This window comes from Oncorhynchus kisutch, linkage group LG22 (assembly GCF_002021735.2).
Source record: "Oncorhynchus kisutch isolate 150728-3 linkage group LG22, Okis_V2, whole genome shotgun sequence".
NCBI lineage: Eukaryota > Metazoa > Chordata > Actinopteri > Salmoniformes > Salmonidae > Oncorhynchus > Oncorhynchus kisutch.
Genome location: NC_034195.2, coordinates 54,029,854 through 54,052,128, shown reverse-complemented (window position 1 = coordinate 54,052,128; position 22,275 = coordinate 54,029,854). Strand labels below are relative to the sequence as shown.

General features: G+C 43.3%; 2 protein-coding genes across 5 annotated transcripts in view; one reads left to right on the top strand and one right to left on the bottom strand.

Moving 5' to 3' along the window:
* Positions 1-19,709, top strand: part of atp8b4 (ATPase phospholipid transporting 8B4) — a 62,034-nt gene extending 42,325 nt beyond the window's left edge. For 2 of the 3 annotated variants that reach the window (XM_031801531.1, XM_031801530.1), the window contains 9 exons: positions 177-318; positions 1,258-1,441; positions 4,920-5,143; positions 5,394-5,477; positions 5,919-6,164; positions 10,097-10,235; positions 10,463-10,593; positions 16,196-16,345; positions 16,661-19,709. In XM_031801531.1, coding sequence (XP_031657391.1) covers positions 177-318; positions 1,258-1,441; positions 4,920-5,143; positions 5,394-5,477; positions 5,919-6,164; positions 10,097-10,235; positions 10,463-10,593; positions 16,196-16,345; positions 16,661-16,891 — 1,531 coding nt within the window. In that variant the 3' untranslated portion in view covers positions 16,892-19,709. The remainder of the gene's footprint in view (positions 1-176; positions 319-1,257; positions 1,442-4,919; positions 5,144-5,393; positions 5,478-5,918; positions 6,165-10,096; positions 10,236-10,462; positions 10,594-16,195; positions 16,346-16,660) is intronic. The other variant, XR_004204822.1, reaches the window with a different exon arrangement.
* Positions 19,661-22,275, bottom strand: part of galk2 (galactokinase 2) — a 19,485-nt gene continuing 16,870 nt past the window's right edge. Inside the window, exons 9-10 of one of the 2 annotated variants that reach the window (XM_031801579.1) lie at positions 21,315-21,522; positions 19,661-20,915 (exon numbers count right to left, since the gene is read on the bottom strand). In XM_031801579.1, the coding sequence (XP_031657439.1) occupies positions 20,708-20,915; positions 21,315-21,522 (416 nt within the window). In that variant the 3' untranslated portion in view covers positions 19,661-20,707. The remainder of the gene's footprint in view (positions 20,916-21,314; positions 21,523-22,275) is intronic. The other variant, XM_031801580.1, reaches the window with a different exon arrangement.

The window sequence follows — 22,275 nt, the reverse complement described above, 5'->3', positions numbered from 1 at the left end:
GGACATTTTAGTCATCTAGCAGACTCTCTATATCCAGAGAGACTACCAGTTAGTGCATTCATCATGTGGCAGCTAAGAGAGACAGTCGCATCTCACAGTCATAATAAGTAAATGTGTCCCAATGACATCTGTTTATGTCCCCCCCCCCACCACCATCACCCTCACTCTGTCTTTAGGAGTGCTAAGGAGCACATCCTGGGCCTGGGCAGGGTCAGCGGTACTGTAGATGTGGAGAAGGCAGATGACTTCTCAGACGATTCTGTATTTGAAGAAACCATCATAGCAGAGTATGCCTTAATCATCAATGGACACAGTCTGGTAAGGAGGCTCCTCTTTTGTTTCTCTACATATAATGAAATGGCTTGCCAAACCAGATGCCTGGACTATATTTTCATCCCTGTTGAATGTGTGTATGGGTGTGTGTCTATCTGGTAAGGACCGTTTAATATCTTTGTTCCTGTGGCGTCTGCTGAGTCTGCTTAGTCTTTAATGAGCAGACTGCTGGTGATTAGGGAGTCTCCTAGCTCTGTGAGAAAGGCTGTCATTAAGACAACTGACAGACAGACAGACTGCCCTTGCAGGGGGGAGTTGTTGGTTACCCAGGGTTCTCATCAGCAGACAGACAGACAGACAGACAGACAGACAGACAGACAGACAGACAGACAGACAGACAGACAGACAGACAGACAGACAGACAGACAGACAGACAGACAGACAGACAGACAGACAGACAGACAGACAGACAGACAGACAGACAGACAGACTGCCCTTGCAGGGGGGAGTTGTTGGTTGCCCAGGGTTCTCATCAGCAGACAGAACCTCACATTATTACATCATCACTGCTCCCAGACCTAGAGCTGTGACTCAGATTCAGATTCGTAAAAGCTTTATTGTTCCAATGCTGGGCAATTCATTTTACAACTGGCTTCTAAACTTTTCATCAGCAGACAGACCCTCCACTGCTTTGCTCCTACACCTGACTTGTCTCACACTCTTGTACTCGGTACACACACTGAGCCCACACTGTTTGCCACATCCTGTCTCTGCTCTGCAAGAGTGCTGGGATGTTAAACACCACAGGACTGGTTAACATTGCAGGGTGGTGATAATAGTGGTTTTAATAGGCCTAATGTGTCTGTGTCTCTGGCGGTGTTGTAGAGAAAAGACAAAAGATAACTTCCATTCTAACCAAAATGGACAATAAAATCTTATAATAAATGCATCTCTTTGTCTCCTCTCCTATTAACCCCCCTGTAGGCCCATGCCCTGGAGCCTGAGCTGGAGCAGGTCCTTCTGGAGACTGCCTGTCTGTGTAAGACTGTGATCTGCTGTAGGGTGACTCCCATGCAGAAGGCCCAGGTGGTGGAGCTGGTCAAGACGAACAAGATGGCTGTGACTCTGGCCATAGGAGACGGAGCCAATGACGTCAGCATGATCAAGAGTAATACATAGGTTACGTTATATTCAGCTCGCGGTGTTGCTCAGTCACCAGCAGATATGAGCAGCAATGAACGGGGTTCACAGGATGTCAGGAAGGACACAAGATCAGTTGGAAAACAAAGTTCCTACATGAGAGTGCATGCTATCTTCCTTCATGTTCAATCATGAGTCTAAATACAAAATCGGGTGTGAATCTGATGTATGTTTCATGAGGAGAAGAGGATTTTGAGCAGTAGGGTTCAATATGCAAAGAATGAGTTGCTAATAGTTTCCTTGTTTTTTGAGATATCAATACAAATTCAATGTGGTTCATCTTAGGGACATCCATAATAGAGATGACACGTTTCAAGTTGATAGGCCACTGTGGAGTGGATTTACAGTGGTTTAAATGGTACACGTAAAATCAGATTTTTATGTCTAAATACCAAATTTGGAGTGAATCTGAGAAGATTTTATATGGTTATTTTAAGCGTTATTGTTTACACGGTGAAAAACGTGAATTGGTAATAGTTTTCTTATATTTTAAGAGATCAACACCAAGCTTAACATGGTTCGTCATGGTAATGTCTTTGATTACCCTAAAAAGTTGCGAAGTGGATTTACAGTGGTTTAAATGGATACGTAAAATCCATTAAAACATTTTTTTTGTCAATAATGGGGATGGGGGTTTGGGGGCCTTTCCCCCCCCCCCATCCAATTAATTCTAAGGAAGTTGAAACTGATTTACAGCATTTCTATACAATTTAAAAACTCAAATGCTATTTGGAGAACATTTAAAAACAAGCCAAAATGTTCCCAGCCGTTATCACATCGGTTACTGTAGCTTCATTCAGCTCAGTCCATCGACAAACACATAGCCTATTAACTATACCATTAGGCGCTATACACACAAACTCAGATTAGCTCAGCACCAGGATTACAAACTTTAATTTAACATGTAGCAGTCTGTTAGCAGACATTTTCTTTTATGAACAAAAGGTAAACAAATTCGCTTTTTTTTGTTGCAGTTTACAGCAAATTTTCTGCAATTCTACACATTTTGCCATGGGGTGGAGAGAAATGTCTGCAGTTTTAAAGCTAATTTCCTGCAATTCTACACATTTTGCCATGGCTATTGACATGTTAATATGATATTTGAGTAATAGTGACTAACAAAATCAACACAGGCCCCCTGGAAGTCAAGGCCCCCTGGGCAAATGCAATATGTACGTGTACCTGATCGGTAATTCAGCCATGAATTTTCTACAAGTTGAGATAGCTGGCTAGACTAAGAAGAGTAATTTAGGAATCTAAAAATGCTAATTGTGTGACTGTCAGTAAATTATATATAACAAAAGGAAGACTGCTGATGCACAACCAAGTTTCGTTTTCAAATTGCACCTCCTATATTCTACTATTCTAACTCTCAACAGTAAAAAAGAAAAAATAAATGCATTGCCAAAGCAAGTATAATGGATAAACAAAAGTGAAATAAACAATAAAAAGTGAACAGTAAATATTACCCTCACACAAGTTACAAGATAATAGAGACATTTCCAATATAATTTTATGTTTATGTAGTGTTGTAACGATGTGCAAATAGTTAAAGGACAAAAGGGAAAATGAATAAGCATAAATATGGGTTGTATTTACAATGGTGTTTGTTCTTCACTGGTTGCCCTTTTCTTGTGGCAACAGGTCACATATCTTGCTGCTGTGATGGCACACTGTGGTATTTTACCCAATAGATATGTGAGTTTATCAAAATTGGATTTGTTTTTTCGAATTCTTTGTTGGTCTGTGTAATCTGATAGAAATATGTGTCTCTAATATGGTCAGAATTTTGGCAGGAGGTTAGGAAGTGCAGCTCAGTTTCCACCTCATTTTGTGGGCAGCCTGCACATAGCCTGTCTTCTCTTGAGAGCCAGGTCTGCCTACGGCGGCCTTTCTCAATAGCAAGGCTATGCTCACTGAGTCTGTACATAGTCAAAGCTTTCCTTAATTTTGGGTCAGTCACAGTGGTCAGGTATTCTGCCACTGTGTACTCTCTGTTTAGGGCCAAATAGCATTCAACATGTCAAGTAGTTATCTTTTTTGTTTGGTTTGGTCTAGTTGTGTTGCTGTCCTGGGGCACTGTCTGTTTTTGTTTGTGAACAGAGCCCCAGGACCAGCTTGCTTAGGAGAAGCCAGGTTCATCTCTCTGTAGGTGGTTTGTTATGGAAGGCTTTTGGGTGGTTGTAGAATTTAACAGCTCTTTTCTGGATTTTGATAATTAGCGGGTTTCGCTAATTCCGCTCTGCATGCATTATTTGGTGTTTTACGTTGTACACATAGGACATTTTTGCTGAATTCTGCATGCAGAGTCTCAATTCGGTGTTTGTCCCATTTGGTGAATACTTGGATGGTGAGCGGACCCCAGACCTCACAACCACAAAGGGCAATGGGTTCTATAACTAATTCAAGTATTTTTAGCCAGATCCTAATTGGTATGTCAAATTTTATGTTCATTTTGATGGCATAGAAGGCCCTTCTTACCTTGTCTCTCAGATCGTTCACAGCTTTGTGGAAGTTACCTGTGGCGCTGATGTTTAAGCTGATGTATGTATAGTTTTTTGTGTGCTCTAGGGCAACGGTGTCTAGATGGAATTTGTATTTGTGGTCCTGGCAAACTAGACCTTTTTCGGAACAAATTATTTTTGTCTTACTGAGATTAACTGTCAGGGCCGAGGTCGGGCACAGAATCTGTGCAGAAGATTTTGGTGCTGCCTAAGGTCCTCCTTGGTTGGGGACAGAAGCACCAGATCATCAGCAAACAGTAAATATTTGACTTCAGATTCTATTAGGGTGAGGCCGGGTGCTGCAGACTGTTGCGCCCTTGATAATTTGTTGATATATATGTTGAAGAGGGTGGGGCTTAAGCTGCATCCCTGTCTCACCCCACAGCCCTGTGGAAAGAAATATGTGTGTTTTCTGCCAATTTTTTTTGTTTTTGTACATGGATTTTATAATGTCGTATGTTTTTCCACCAACACCACATTCCATCAATTTGTATAGCAGACCCTCATGCCAAATTGAGTCAAAAGCTTTTTTGAAGTCAACAAAGCATGAGAAGACTTTGCCTTTGTTCTGATTTGTTTGTTTGACAATTAGGGTGTGCAGGGTGAATACGTGGTCTGTCATACGATAGTTTTGTAAAAAGCTAATATGACATTTGCTCAGTACATTGTTTTCACTGAGGAAATGTACTGAGGAAGTCTGCTGTTAATGATAATGCAGAGGATTTCCCCAAGGTTGCTGTTGACGCATATCCCACGGTAGTTATTGGGGTCAAATTTGTCTCCACTTTTGTGGATTGGGGTTATCAGTCCTTGGTTCCAAATTTTGGGGAAATTTCCAGAGCTGAGGATGATGTTAAAGAGTTTAAGTATAGTCAATTGGAATTTGTTGTCTGTATATTTTATCATTTTATGCAGGGTCTCTCTCTCTCTCTCTCTGTCCAGCTGCTCATATAGGTGTAGGTATATCAGGTCAGGAGGGCATGCAGGCTGTGCTAGCCTCCGACTACTCCTTTGCCCAGTTCCGCTATCTGCAGCGTCTCCTGCTGGTCCACGGCCGCTGGTCCTATTTCCGCATGTGCAACTTCCTGTTCTACTTCTTCTACAAGAACTTTGCCTTCACCCTGGTGCACTTCTGGTTCGGCTTCTTCTGTGGTTTCTCAGCTCAGGTAATTAAAAGTGACAAAAAAAAAAAAATATATATATATATATATATATTTTGGGAAAACGTAGCAACAAAATGTACTTACGGTAGTTGTCTTTGTCCAAAGTCTGTTGAAAATAAAAAACAATAATCAGTTATAAATGCTATTGCATTGGGGCAAAGAACAATGCACCATTATAGTTCATCAATGTTTTATATTTGTATACATTTTGTATACATTTTTTTCTTCACTTTATTCCTTCTTCTGTTCTTAGACGGTTTATGACCAGTGGTTTATCACTCTCTTCAATATAGTCTACACATCCCTGCCAGTTCTGGCCATGGGGCTTTTCGATCAGGTAAGAACTGGTAGAAACTACAGGCAATGGCAACCCGCCGAGCCTTCTTTCACTTTCCTTAACTTACTTTCTTTCGTTTTTTTTCTTTTCAAGATTCTGCCAAGTCATACAGGTGAATATGTCATGTTTTTAGATACCCTTTGTCCTGTGTCCTAACAAAATACCATTAGGAACTCTAAACCTCTAACTACCTCTACCCCACCTAAACCTTAATTACTACCCTTGTCGTCACCCAACTCTAACTCAATATCATTTAGAGTCGGTAAACTGACCAGGACACAGGTTAAGCCTAGTTCTGAACTAAAAAGCCTACCCAATGGAGAAAGTCCATTAAAGTGCTTATTTGTCCAGGACTTAAGCTAAATCTGTATCTGGGAAACCAGACAATGTAGTCCAGCGTACACACACACCTCTCATCACAACAACTCTTTTCATCCCCAGGATGTGAACGAAGCCAACAGCCACCGCTACCCTAGCCTGTACCGTCCAGGACAGCTCAATGTCCTGTTCAACAAGAGACAGTTCTTCCTGTGTACGCTACAGGGGGTGGGCACCTCCTTCCTCCTCTTCTTCATCCCCTACGGAGCCTTCTGCCTCGTCGCCAGGGACGACGGATCACACATCTCAGACCAGCAGGCTTTCGCCGTCATCATATCAACATCCTTGGTCATAGTGGTGAGCGTTCAGGTAAGAGACATAGTCAGATGGCTCATTCATCACAAAACCCACTGATATTGCCAACTACTTTAATGATTTTTTTAATTGGCAAGATTAGCAAACTTAGGCATGACATGCCAGCAACAAACATGGACAATACACATCCAAGTATATCTGACCAAATTATGAAAGACAAGCTTTGTAATTTTGAATTCCTTAAAGTCAGTGTGAAAGAGGTGAAAAATTATTGATGTCTATTAACAATGACACAGGGGTCTGACACGTGGATGGAACATTTCTGAGGATAATAGCGGACGATATTGCCACTCCTATTTGCCATTTATTCAATTTAAGCCTGCAGGAAAGTGTGTGCCCTCAAGCCTGGAGGGAAGCAAAAGTAATACCTCTACCTAAGAATAGTAAAGCCTCCTTAACTGGCTCAAATAGCCAACCAATCATCCTGTTACCAACCCTTAGTACATTTTTGGAAAACAAATGTGTTGTGTTCTTTAATGTAAGCCTCTCCTACAAAATCCAGGTAGAATCAGGAATTCCCCAGGGCAGCTGTCTAGGCCCCTTACTTTTTAAAATCTTTACTACCGCTTTGAGGAAAGCCAGTGTGTCTATGTATGCGGATGACTCAACACTATACACATCAGCTACCACAGCGATTGAAATGAGAGCAAGACTTAAAGAGCTGCAGTTAGTTTCAGAGTGGGTGGCAAGGAATAAGTTAGTCCTAAATATTTCAAAAACTAAAGCATTCTATTTGGGACAAATCATTCACTAAACCCTAAACCTGAACTAAATCTTGTAATGAATAATGTGGAAATTGGGCAGGTTGAGGAGACTAAACTGCTTGGAGTAAACTGTCATAGACAAAACATATTGATACAACAGTATCTAAGATGGGGAGAAGTCTATCCATAATAAAACGCTGCTCTACCTTCTTAACAACACTGTCAACAAGGCAGGTCCTACAGGCCCTAGTTTTGTCGCACCTGGACTACTGTTCAGTCTTGTGGTCAGTTGCCAATTGGTTCAGAACAGGGCAGCACGGCTGGCCCTTGGATGTACACAGAGAGATAACATTAATAATATGCATGTCAATCTGTCCTGGCTGAAAGTGGAGGAGAGATTGACTTCATCACTACTTCATAAAATTAGATGTAAAAAAACAGATAAATATATACCTTATGGAACAACGGGGACTGTGAAGATACACATACATAGACACATACATACACACACACACACACACACACACACACACGATAACATTTCTCTCTGCTATAACACGGTCAGCGGTACCGGAGCGCCAAGTCTAGTTCCAAGAGGCTTCTAAACAGCTTCTACCCCCCAAGCCATAAGACTCCTGAATGTCTAATCAAATGGCTACCCAGACCCCCTTTACGCCGCTGCTACTCTCTGTTATTATCTATTTATTTATTATCTATGCATAGTCACTTTAATAACTCCACCTACATGTACATATTACCTCAATTACCTCGACTAACCAGTGCTCCCGCACATTGACTCTGTACCGGTACCCCCTGTATATAGCTTCCACATTGACTCTGTACCGTAACACCCTGTATATAGCCTCCACATTGACTCTGTACCGGTACCCCCTGTATATAACCTCCACATTGACTCTGTACCGGTACTCCCTGTATATAGCCTCCACATTGACTCTGTACTGGTACCCCCTGTATATAGCCTCCACATTGACTCTGTACCGGTACCCCCTGTATATAGCCTCCACATTGACTCTGTACCGGTACCCCCTGTATATAACCTCCACATTGACTCTGTACCGGTACCCCCTGTATATAGCCTCCATATTGACTCTGTACCGTAACACCCTGTATATAGCCTCCACATTGACTCTGTACCGGTACCCCCTGTATATAGCCTCCACATTGACTCTGTACCGTAATACCCTGTATATAACCTCCACATTGACTCTGTACCGTAACACCCTGTATATAGCCTCCACATTGACTCTATACCGGTACCCCCCTGTATATAGCCTCCACATTGACTCTGTACCGGTACCCCCTGTTTATAGCCTCCACATTGACTCTGTACCAGTACCCCCTGTATATAGCCTCCACGTTGACTCTGTACCGGTACCCCCTGTATATAGCCTCCACATTGACTCTGTACTAGTACCCCCTGTATATAGCCTCCACATTGATTCTGTACCGGTACCCCCTGTATATAGCCTCCACATTGACTCTGTACCAAACCCCCTGTATATAGCCTCCACATTGACTCTGTACCAGTACCCCTGTATATAGCCTCCACATTGACTCTGTACCAGTACCCCCTGTATATAGCCTCCACGTTGACTCTGTACCGGTACCCCCGGTATATAGCCTCCACATTGACTCTGTACTGGTACCCCCTGTATATAGCCTCCACATTGATTCTGTACCGGTACCCCCTGTATATAGCCTCCACATTGACTCTGTACCAAACCCCCTGTATATAGCCTCCACATTGACTCTGTACCAGTACCCTCTGTATATAGCCTCCACATTGACTCTGTACCGGTACCCCCTGTATATAGCCTCCACATTGACTCTGTACCGGTACCCCCTGTATATAGCCTCCACATGGACTCTGTACCGGTACCCCCTGTATATAGCCTCCACATTGACTCTGTACCGGTACCCCCTGTATATAGCCTCCACATTGACTCTGTACCGTAACACCCTGTATATAACCTCCACATTGACTCTGTACCGTAACACCCTGTATATAGCCTCCACATTGACTCTATACCGGTACCCCCCTGTATATAGCCTCCACATTGACTCTGTACCGGTACCCCCTGTTTATAGCCTCCACATTGACTCTGTACCAGTACCCCCTGTATATAGCCTCCACGTTGACTCTGTACCAGTACCCCCTGTATATAGCCTCCACATTGACTCTGTACCAAACCCCCTGTATATAGCCTCCACATTGACTCTATACCGGTACCCCCTGTATATAGCCTCCACATTGACTCTGTACCGGTACCCCCTGTATATAGCCTCCACATTGACTCTGTACCGGTACCCCCTGTATATAGCCTCCACATTGACTCTGTACCGGTACCCCCTGTATTTAGTCTCGCTATTGCTATTTTACTGCTGCTCTTTAATGACTTCCTAGTTCCTTTTAATTGTTCCTTTTGTATTGTTGGTTAGCGGATTGTAAGTAAGCACATCACTGTAAGGTCTACACCTGTTGCACATGTGACTAATATAATTTTATTTTATTTGATACGCACTAAACACACATGTACACATGGATTTTGTGTTGTAGATATGTGGTAGTAGAGTAGTGGCCTGAGGGCACACACTTAATGTTGTGAAATCTGTTGTGAATGTATTGTAATGTTTTTCAAATGTATAGCATCCTTAATTTTGCTGGAGCCCAGGAAGAGTAGCTGCTGCCTTGGCAGGAACTAATGGGGATCCATAATAAACCCCAGGAAGAGTAGCTGCTGCCTTGGCAGGAACTAATGTGGATCCATAATAAACCCCAGGAAGAGTAGCTGCTGCCTTGGCAGGAACTAATGGGGATCCATAATAAACCCCAGGAAGAGTAGCTGCTGCCCCATCTATACAAATACAAGCCTGTTATGTCTGTAGGTTGACATTTTCTGGGCTGTATCCAGCTCACATCTACAGTATGTTAGGTGTTCAAGTGAGTATGGTAGGTTACTTGCTTTTGTTTTGATACCTCGTGCCTTGGTTGCTATGGCAAAGATATAAATGATTAATCAGAAGAAACATCAGAAAATGCCCCCAGGCTCTGTTAGTGGACGATGGCCAGGTGAATGGTTATTCTCAAACCATGCATTATAAACTAACTAACTAACTCAAATCATCTAACTTACAAGATATGAACATGTCACTGTTTACTGATATGTCATATGAACATGTAGTTGTTTTGTTTGGTTACAGATTGGACTGGACACCTACTATTGGACAGCTGTGAATCACGTATTTGTGTGGGGTAGCCTGGCTGTCTACTTTGCCATTCTATTCGCTATGCACAGTGACGGCCTCTTCAGCATATTCCCCAGCCATTTTCCTTTCATTGGTAAGTCAGTCAATCAATCACATGTATTTATAAAGCAGTTTTCACATCAGTGCTTTACAGTAACTTAGTGTAATTCAGTAACCTCGTGTAATACAGTAACCTCGTGTAATACAGTAACCTCGTGTTATTCAGTTTTAAATCTTGAGTACAATAATGATAGATGAAATTGTACAAATATGCAGAGCATTTTTTTGAGTCCCAGGGTATTTTTGTTGTGGTTTTTTCAGGCACAGCCCGTAACTGTCTGACCCAGAAGAGTGTGTGGCTGGTTATAATGCTGACCACCGTGGCGTGTGTCATGCCAGGGTTGGCAGTCCGCTTTCTGAAGACAGACCTTTACCCCACTCTGACAGACAAGGTAAAGGGAACTTGATTGACAGACGCCGTAACCACTAGGAACAGGGGAAACATCACACTAAACCAATGAAAAGACATAAAATACCTTCAGAAAGTATTCATACCACTTGACTTATTCCACATCTTGTTGTGTTACAGCCTGAATTCAAAATGGATTACATATTTCTTCTCTCACCCATCTATACTCAATACCCCATACTGACAAAGCAAAAACATGTTTAAAAAAACAAACGTTTTAGTTAATTTATTAAAAATGAAAAACAGAAATATCACAATTAAATAAGTAAACTCAGCAAAAGCAAAAGACTGTCAACTGTGTTTATTTTCAGCAAACTTAACATGTGTAAATATTTGTATGAACACAACAAGATTCAACAACTGAGACATAAACTGAACAAGTTCCACAGACATGTGACTAACAGAAATTGAATAATATGTCCCTGAACATAGGGGGGGGGGGGGGTCAAAATCAAAAGTTACAGTCAGTATCTGGTGTGGCCACCAGCTGCATTAAGTACTGCAGTGCATCTGCTCATGGGCCGCACCAGGTTTGCCAGTTCTTGCTGTGAGATGTTACACCACTCTTCCACCAAGGCACCTGCAAGTTCCTGGACATTTCTGTGGGGAATGGCCCTAGCCCTCACCCTCCGATCCAACAGGTCCCAGATGTGCTCAATTAGATTGAGATCTGGGTTCTTTGCTGGCCATGGCAGAACACTGACATTCCTGTCTTGCAGGAAATCACGCACAGAATGAGCAGTATGGCTGGTGGCATTGTCATGCTGGAGGGTCATGTCAGGATGAGCAGGAAGGGTACCACATGAGGGAGGAGGTTGTCTTCCGCACAACGTTGAGATTGCCTGCAATGATAACAAGCTCAGTCCCATGATGCTGTGACACACCACCCCAGACCATGACCGACCCTCCACCTCCAAATCGATCCACTCCAGAGTACAGGCCTCGGTGTAATGCTCATCCTATGACGATAAACGCAAATCGGACCATCACCCCTGGTGAGACAAAACCACGACTCGTCAGTGAAGAGCACTTTTTGCCAGTCCTGTCTGGTCCACTGACGGTGGGTTTGTGCCCATAGGCAATGTTGTTGCCGGTGATGTCTGGTGAGGACCTGCCTTACAACAGGCCTACAAGCCCTCAGTCCAGCCTCTCTCAGCTTTTTGTAAACAGTCTGAGCATTGATGGAGAGATTGGGCATGCCTGGTGTTACTCGGGCAGTTGTTGTTGCCATCCTGTACCTGTCTCGCAGGTGTGGTGTTTGGATGTACCGATCCTGTGCAGATGTTGTTACACGTGATCTGCCACTGCAAGGACGATCAGCTGTCCGTCCTGTCTCCCTGTAGCGCTGTCTTAGGCGTCTCACAGTACGGACATTGCAATTTATTGCCCTGGCAACATCTGCAGTCCTCATGCCTCCTTGCAGCATGCCTGAGGTGCGTTCTCGCAGATGAGCAGGGACCCTGGGCATCTTTCTTTTGGTGTTTTTCAGAGTCAGTAGAAAGGCCTCTTTAGTGTCCTAAGGTTTCATAACTGTGACCTTAATTGCCTACCGTCTGTAAGTTGTTAGTGTCTTAATGACCGTTCCACAGGTGCATGTTCATTAATTGTTTATGGTTCATTGAACAAACATGGGGAAAAGTGTTTAAACCCTTTACAATGAAGATCTGTGAAGTTATTTGGATATTTATGAATTATCTTTGAATGACAGGGTCCTGAAAAAGGGACGTTTCTTTTTTTGGGGAGTTTATTTACACCCCTGAGAACATACATGTTAGAATCACCTTTGACTGCAGTTACAGATGCAAGTCTTTCTGGGTAAGTCTCTAAGAGGTTTGCACACCTATATTGTACAATATTTGCTCATTATTATTTTAAAAATTCTTAAAGATTTGTCAAATTGGTTGTTGATCACTGCTAGACAACCATTTTCAAGTCTTGCCATAGATTGTCTAGCAGATTTAAGTCAAAACTGTAACTAGGCTTCTCAGGAACATTCAATGTTGTCTTGGGAAGCAACTCCAGTGTATATTTGTCCTTGTGTTTGAGGTTATTGTCCTGCTGAAAGGTGAATTTGTCTCCCAGTGTCTGTTGGAAAGCATTCCTCTAGGATTTTGCCTGTGCTTAGCTCTATTACATTTCTTTGTATCCTAAATAACTCTCTAGACCTTGCCAATGACAAGCATACCCATAACATGATGCAGCCACCACCATGCTTGAAAATATGAAGAGTGGTACTCAGTGATGTGTTGGATTTGCCCCAAACATAACGCTTTGTATTCAGGACAAAAATGTCATTTCTTTGCCACATGTTTTGCAGTATTACTGCCATATTTAGTGCCTTATTGCAAACAGGATGCATGTTTTGGAATATATTTTTTTATGTACATGCTTCCTTCTTTTCACTCTGTTATTTAGGTTAGTATTGTGGAGTAACTATAATGTTGTTGATCCATCCTCAGTTAGTACTGTTAGTACTGTGGAGTAACTATAATGTTGTTTATCCACCCTCAGTTTTCTATCACGGCCATTAAACTCTGTAACTGTTTTAAAGTCTCCATTGGCCTTATGGTGAAATCCCTGAGAGGTTTCCTTCCACTCTGACAACTTCCTACCTTTCCGACAACGAGTTAGAAAGGACGCCTGTATCTTTGTAGTGACTGGGTGTATTGAGACACCATCCAAAGTGTAATGAATAACTTCACCATGCTCAAAGGGATATTCAATGTCTGCTTTTTTTTATAACCAATAGCTGCCCTTCTTTATGAGACATTAGACGTTACACGTGGTCTGCCACTGAGAGGACGATCAGCTGTCCGTCCTGTCTCCCTGTAGCGCTGTCTTAGGCGTCTCACAGTACGGACATTGCAATTTATTGCCCTGGCAACATCTGCAGTCCTCATGCCTCCTTGCAGCATGCCTGAGGCACATGCACGCAGATGAGCAGGGACCCTGGGCATCTTTCTTTTGGTGTTTTTCAGAGTCAGTAGAAAGGCCCCTGTCTTGCATCAAGACATTGGAAAACCGCCCTGGTCTTTGTGGTTGAATCTGTGTTTGAAATGTTAGTGTTGGGCCAGTAACCAGCAGGTAGCCTAGTGGTCAGAGTGTTGGGCCAGTAACCAGCAGGTAGCCTAGTGGTCAGAATGTTGGGCCAGTAACCAGCAGGTAGCCTAGTGGTCAGAGTGTTGGGCCAGTAACCAGCAGGTAGCCTAGTGGTCAGAGTGTTGGGCCAGTAACCAGCAGGTAGCCTAGTGGTCAGAGTGTTGGGCCAGTAACCAGCAGGTAGCCTAGTGGTCAGAGTGTTGGGCCAGTAACCAGCAGGTAGCCTAGTGGTCAGAGTGTTGGGCCAGTAACCAGCAGGTAGCCTAGTGGTCAGAGTGTTGGGCCAGTAACCAGCAGGTAGCCTAGTGGTCAGAGTGTTGGGCCAGTAACCAGCAGGTAGCCTAGTGGTTAGAGTGTTGGGCCAGTAACCAGCAGGTAGCCTAGTGGTTAGAGCGTTGGGCCAGTAACCCGCAGGTAGCTTAGTGGTCAGAGTGTTGGGCCAGTAACCAGCAGGTAGCCTAGTGGTTAGAGTGTTGGGCCAGTAACCAGCAGGTAGCCTAGTGGTTAGAGCGTTGGACCAGTAACCAGCAGGTAGCCTAGTGGTCAGAGCGTTGGGCCGGTAACCAGCAGGTAGCCTAGTGGTTAGAGTGTTGGGCCAGTAACCAGCAGGTAGCCTAGTGGTTAGAGCGTTGGACCAGTAACCAGCAGGTAGCCTAGTGGTCAGAGTGTTGGGCCAGTAACCAGCAGGTAGCCTAGTGGTTAGAGTGTTGGGCCAGTAACCAGCAGGTAGCCTAGTGGTTAGAGCGTTGGACCAGTAACCAGCAGGTAGCCTAGTGGTCAGAGCGTTGGGCCAGTAACCAGCAGGTAGCCTAGTGGTCAGAGTGTTGGGCCAGTAACCAGTAGGTAGCCTAGTGGTCAGAGTGTTGGGCCAGTAACCAGTAGGGAGCCTAGTGGTCAGTGTTGGGCCAGTAACCAGCAGGTAGCCTAGTGGTTAGAGTGTTGGGCCAGTAACCAGCAGGTAGCCTAGTGGTCAGGGTGTTGGACCAGTAACCAGCAGGTAGCCTAGTGGTTAGAGTGTTGGGCCAGTAACCAGCAGGTAGCCTAGTGGTCAGGGTGTTGGGCCAGTAACCAGCAGGTAGCCTAGTGGTTAGAGTGTTGGACCAGTAACCAGCAGGTAGCCTAGTGGTCAGGGTGTTGGGCCAGTAACCAGCAGGTAGCCTAGTGGTCAGAGTGTTGGGCCAGTAACCAGCAGGTAGCCTAGTGGTCAGGGTGTTGGGCCAGTAACCAGCAGGTAGCCTAGTGGTTAGAGCGTTGGACCAGTAACCAGCAGGTAGCCTAGTGATTAGAGCGTTGGACCAGTAACCAGCAGGTAGCCTAGTGGTCAGGGTGTTGGGCCAGTAACCAGCAGGTAGCCTAGTGGTTAGAGCGTTGGACCAGTAACCAGCAGGTAGCCTAGTGGTTAGAGCGTTGGACCAGTAACCAGCAGGTAGCCTAGTGGTCAGGGTGTTGGGCCAGTAACCGAACGGTTGCTGGATCGAATCCCGAGCCGACAAGGTAAAAAATCTGTCGTTCTGCCCCCTGAACAAGGCAGTTAACCCACTGTTCCCCGGGGCACTGAAGAAGGCAATTAACCCACTGTTCCCCGGGCCCTGAACAAGGCAGTTAACCCACTGTTCCCCGGGGCCCTGAACAAGGCAGTTAACCCACTGTTCCCCGGGGCCCTGAACAAGGCAGTTAACCCACTGTTCCCCGGGGCCCTGAACAAGGCAGTTAACCCACTGTTCCCCGGGGCCCTGAAGAAGACGTGGATGTTGATTAAGGCAGCTCTCCACACCTCTCTGATTCAGGGGTTGGGGGGTTGGGTTAAATGTGGAAGACACATTTCAATTGAATTCATTCAGTTGTCCAACTGACTAGGTACCCCCCTTTTCTCACTATCATATAGTCAGCAGACAAAGCCCGTTGACACCTGAGAACATGCACAGGAATAATTTCATATTAAAGTGATTATGCCAGTAGCCAAGTTATGCAACAGTCTTCTTATCTTAATTGGCATAAGTACAAAATGTAAGTAAGTATATGATTAAGCACTGATTAAAACATCTGGTTGTCTGAGCAATCTTTCAAATTATTAGGACGTTTAAGCAGCTTAATCAGCGTTCCAGTGGTGTATGTGATCTGAACATGTGATCTGAACATGTCCCAGAATCTGTCAGCTCAACCTCCCTCTGTAATACGTGATTGAAGTGAGTTCGGGAAAAACTGGAAGTATGACTCTTATAATTCGTTTTCACATACAAACTTTGTATGTCCGAACTCAGACTCAAATAGGCTTCGCAAAAAATGTCACTACTATAAAATGGTCGCTGTGGTAGAGCATTTATTTTGATTGGTGATTTTCTGCAATCAGGTAGCCTGATTTCAGATGTGTCCATGTCAACAGGATTATTAGGGAAATTGTTCTTCATGCTAAGCATGTAGACGTTTTTTAAACAAAGTATTATATTAATCTGACTATCCACAATAACGGTACTCTCCTTCCCCAGGTGCGAAGCCTGCAGCAGGCCAGCAGAAAGCTGGGTCCCAAGGAGCAGAACCTGAGACGTGTTCGGAGGACCAGCTCCCGGCGCTCAGCCTACGCCTTCTCCCACCAACAGGGCTATGGAGAGCTCATAACCTCAGGGAAGAACATGAAGGTCTGTCAAATAAACTAATAAAAAATTGAAAATATGTAGTGTAGTGCCAAAACATCAGTTCTCCTCTCTTCATTCTATTTTGTTAAAGGGTTCCCCATGGGAGAACCCTTTGATGAACCCTTATGGGTTCGAGATAGAATACTTTTTAAGTTCCACGTAGAACCCTCTATAGAAAAGGGTTCTATATGGAACCCAAAAGGCTTCTTCAAAAGGTTCCCCCCTATGGGGACAGCAGGAGAAACCTTTTAAGGTTCTAGATAAGAGTGTAAGCCTAAATTTAATGTGTGTAACATTATTTTTCAAAACAACATTAAGGTCACCCCCAACACCGCTGCCCCGTCCCCATCCCTGTCCCCATCGTCCCCTGGAAGGGTCCACAACAGCAGAAGTTTGATAGAGGGCATGTCGAAGAGGAAGGGGGAAACACCGGTAGCCTGTGTCTCTGCTGAGGCCTACGGAACATCCGGAACCTCGGAAGGCAACACTAGAACTCAACAGACTGTAATGGATTCTAATGTTGTTTCCAATGGGGCCATTCAGACATGACCCTTTACGATCTGTTTTTAGATTCCTAACAAGCTGTTTAGACTATAAGATGATCCTGTGCATCTACACCTGGCTCAGTGAGTAAGAGTTAGAGCATGGTGCGGTCAACATCAGGGTGGGGTTCGATTTCCCACATTGGATCGATCGGCCACATATACAGGTAACTGCCAAAGTAATGGAAACACTTGAGTAAATGAGTGTTCTGGCGACTCTGTTATGGTGCGAGGTGTGTTTCCCTGCCATGGTTTATGTCCACTGAACCCCCTTAGAGAGCAAGGTAAACTCCAATAAATACACAGTCATTCTGAGTGATACACAGCCATTTCTATCCTGATGGGAGTGGTCTCTTCCAGGATGACAATGAAACCCTATCCACAGGGAACGAGTGGTCAAAGTATGGTTTGATGAGCATGAAAACGGTGTAAACCATATGCCCAAGGCCATCTCAGTCATCAGATCTCAAAACAATTGAACACTTCTAGAGCGGTGCCTGAGACAACATTTTACACCACCATCAAAAAAACAACACCAAATTGAAAATTATTGTGGACGAATGGTGTCGCTACCCTCCAATAGAGATTCAGGCATTTATAGAATCTATGCCAAGAGGTGCTTTAAAGCTGTTCTGGCTCGTGGTGCCCCCAACGCCCTATTAAAACACTTTATGTTGGGGTTTCCTTTATTTTGGCAGGTACATGTTTGTCACTGTCAATGTTGACAGTTCTGTGAGTCACTTTGGATAAAAGCGTCTGGTAAATGACTATACTGTGGGCACTGGACAAGCAGCAGCACACAAGAAAATGGAGAGTAAGTCAAACTCAATCATCAGAGGACATGAGCGCACCAGCAAGCAGGCTCCAAAAGAACCAGCACAGGAACCAGCACAGGAATATCCAATCAGTTACTGCTCTGGGATCAACTCATGTTCAGAAAGATCACTGTAGGCTCTAGTCCATCTGAATCAGTGGAGCGTTACAGATTTAAATTCTAAGGTCATTTTTTACTATTGAGCCTTCGTCAGCAGTGTTTACCGTGAATGCAGTCTCCGCTAACATTGCCTTTAAATTGAAATCACACTGTAACGCTTAAATTCCGCGATACGGATTGAATAGAGACCTAAGCATTGGAGTTTAGATTTTTGGTGGAGATCTCCTTTTCAATAAATGTAGGAGTAGATAGATTTTTCAGTAGCCTGGACTGGACAGGTATGAGTTTGGTATCATAGCCACATTAAACAGTGATAAAATACAGGTATGTACTTCAGGATGCTTTAGGAAAACATTCAGCACAACTCTATCATTGTTAGAACACTGTGTTACAAATCATCTTTTGCCGATGACCATGAATATGCTAAATGTTATTTAAAAATTCAAAACAATTCTGGTTTTGCACATACAGTAAGTCATCGTGATAATTAAATTAAAATCAGATAGAAACTACCTCAACAAAGATGAGGTTTAGAATGCTGACTGAAATAATGTTCCGAATGTTTTTGAGGTGTAGAATGCTGACTGAAAGAATGTTCTGAATGTTTTTGAGGTTTAGAATGCTGACTGAAATAATGTTCCGAATGTTTTTGAGGTTTAGAATGCTGACTGAAAGAATGTTCAGAATGTTCTTGAGGTTTAGAATGCTGACTGAAAGAATGTTCAGAATGTTCTTGAGGTTTAGAATGCTGACTGAAAGAATGTTCAGAATGTTCTTGAGGTTTAGAATGCTGACTGAAAGAATGTTCAGAATGTTCTTGAGGTTTAGAATGCTGACTGAAAGAATGTTCAAGATGCATGTTTTTACCTTTAATGGAGAGAACATAATTGTGCCTTTTACTAATTTAAGCATTTATCACACGTCTGAACATAGACATAACTGTTCAATAGTCACAGGAGGTTGGTGGCACTTTTATTGGGGAGGATGGGCTTGTGGTAATGGCTGGAGCGGAATAGGTGGAATGGTACCAAATACATCAGACACATGGTTTCCAGGTGTTTAATGCCATTCCATTTGCTCCGTTCTAGCCATTATTATGAGCCGTCCTCCCCTCAGCAGCCTCCACTGGTCAAGGTCTTTGTCATAAGTTGGCTTTATCCTTCATTTACATTTAAAGGTGCAACCTGCAATAGTTACAGGCAGCTGTTCAATGTTCGTTGTATACCAATTGCTTTTTAAAGAATATCATGTTGATCTGATGGTCTGTAAAGACCGTAAAGCGCCATCTATGAATTTAGGTATTGATTTAATTTCTCAAGCCCCATCCCTCAGCTTTATGGCTAACACAGTGGTGGGGCTGCCGTTCGGCTGGAAAAGTGAATCACAGATTGAGACTTTAAAACGGTATGAAGAGAAGACTTTCCTGTCAACTTCCTGTAACGAAGGGGAATCCATACTGTAGGGAAGCTCAATGCGAACACTCTGGCTGTCAGCATTCTACAGCCTAACTGCCCTGTTTGGTATTTGGTCACACACACACTCTCTCTCTAATACATTGTTAACCTGTCAGACATGGATGCTTGCAGAATGAAAACATTATGTTGTTTCCATTAGGCTTATGCTTTGAATGCTGAAATTCAATACAATCATTTATCATTTTGTTAACATCTCGTTTTTTATTTATTTCTTTTTTTAAGCTAAGAATGAATTTCATCTTGAATGTGTTGGTGATGCATCGTTTTATTTTACACTTTGTTTCTACCGACAAAAAACTGAAACACTGTCATTTTTATTTGTTAATGTCCGCTTCTTGAACTTGGAAATAATGTTTTTCAACGACAGTGCGTTTTTTGTTTTTATATATATACACACAAATATACAGCTGTTCATATTGTGTTTGTTGTCTGTTTCTGTAGAGATAATGCAAACGGAACAGACAGACAAAACGTAAACAAAAGCCCTTTTACTCCTTAATTCCTTCAAAACATACAACACAAACACAGACAGCAATGGAAGGAAAGTCGTACTGCACTGTGTGGAAAATTATTGTCTTTTATATAGACAGCACTGTCCCATTTGAACTGAAATCATTACACTCACAGAATAAAGAAAAGGCCCCTTTCTTGTAAAGAAGTTGATCTTGAAATCATTCGTTTTAACTTGAGTTCCAAATTATAAAATGTCATAGTTTTCCCCCCCTATGAAATAGTGCCAGTCTTTTTGTGCTATCATGCCAACTTCTTGTCATGTTTGGCTTGAAAATTAAGCAATGAAGTTGGCAAGAGGACAAACAGATCTAGAATCCGGCTATAGAAGGAGAAAACAGATCTATAGCCTGATTCTAGATCTGTTTTCTCCTTCTATAGCCTGATTCTAGATCTGTTTTCTCCTTCTATAGCCTGATTCTAGAAGGAGAAAACAGATCTAGAATCAGGCTATAGAAGGAGAAAACAGATCTAGAATCAGGCTATAGAAGGAGAAAACAGATCTGGGACCAGGCTATAGACAGAGCCAACAGATCTGGGACCAGGCTATAGACAGAGCCAACAGATCCAGGACCAGGCTATAGAAGGAGACAACAGATCTGGGACCAGGCTATAGACGGAGCCAACAGATCTGGGACCAGGCTATAGACGGAGCCAACAGATCTGGGACCAGGCTATAGACGGAGCCAACAGATCTGGGACCAGGCTATAGACGGAGCCAACAGATCTGGGAGCAGACTAGCTTTGATTATCACTTCCCTTGAAATTCCAGAATCATCAACGGTGTCATTTTGAGAATTAGTCATAGAGTCACGACTAAAATAATAGTATAAAAATACTGAAAAGGTGAAACGTCAAGGAAGACATTTCACCTCAAAATTGTAAAGAGAAGCATTTTTTGACTTCAGTCTTCAAGGAAGATGGCCGCCCCTCCACCAGGCTTGGTGACAAACAGACTGTGTTTCTCTAGCTCGGCTCTGCGTGGGTCTGCCGTGTAGTACAACTCTCTGACGCTCTTCAGGAAAGACTCCACCTTCTCAGTGGGGACCATGGAGACAGCACAGCCCCCCCAGCCTGCTCCGGTCAGCCGGGATCCCACCGCACCAGACTGCCTGTAGCCAGAACATAATAAACATGGAGAAAGCACGGTTCTAGGAACCTAAATCCTTCAATTACGATCTATCAATTAACAATGCAATCAAGCAAGGAAACTGCATCAACAGTTTCACCATTTGTCAAACACACTAGTTACAAGGTTGCCGGTGAAATCTAGTATTTTAATGGACAGGTTTGAAATTAGATTTTTTTTAAATCTCAAATGAGACTTAATCTCTCACGGACAAGACAACGTAAATAAATATAGGCTATTTCACCGAACGACGGCGAGATTTTATTTCTGAGTTAACGAGAGTAGAGTGAGAATAACCTGTAAATTGAAAGGTTTTAAACCCTTTTAATATATAAAAAAATATATATAATTAGCGTATAGAATGGAGTGGTTCTGGACTTACAGACATATCTCTACCAGCCGGTCCAGTTCTGGACAGCTGCACTCGTACAGGTCTCTGCAGCTAGCATGGCTCTGCTTCATCAGGTCTCCTAGACGCTGCACGCCGTTCGGTGCAGAGGGAGCTTCATCACACACGCTCTTGAACCGCAGTACCCGTGCCGCCTCGCCGTATACATGCCTGGCACGCTGGTACAGCTTGAACTGGGCCACTGGGAGGAGAGGACAGGTATAGCAGGTCAAACCTGTTATTTACCTTTAAGGATATGATAATGGAGGAGACAGTTCTCAAGGAGGGGCAGTGGGAAAGGCAGATGTGGAGAATGAACCTTTTTTGAAAATAACATATCCTGCACACACAGTTTGGTTTTTATCAAAAAGGTGGAGGAGGACCTCCTCCCTGCTAGCCTACCAGTTATACAGTAGTGATCTGCTAGCCTACCAGTTATACAGTAGTGATCTGCTAGCCTACCAGTTATAATGTACTAGTTATACAGTAGTGACCTGCTAGCCTACCAGTTATAATGTACTAGTTACACAGTAGTGACCTGCTAGCCTACCAGTTATACAGTAGTGATCTGCTAGCCTACCAGTTATAATGTACTAGTTATACAGTAGTGACCTGCTAGCCTACCAGTTATAATGTACTAGTTATACAGTAGTGACCTGCTAGCCTACCAGTTATAATGTACTAGTTATACAGTAGTGACCTGCTAGCCTACCAGTTATAATGTACTAGTTATACAGTAGTGATCTGCTAGCCTACCAGTTATAATGTACTAGTTATACAGTAGTGACCTGCTAGCCTACCAGTTATAATGTACTAGTTATACAGTAGTGACCTGCTAGCCTACCAGTTATAATGTACTAGTTATACAGTAGTGATCTGCTAGCCTACCAGTTATAATGTACTGGTTACACAGTAGTGACCTGCTAGCCTACCAGTTATAATGTACTAGTTATAC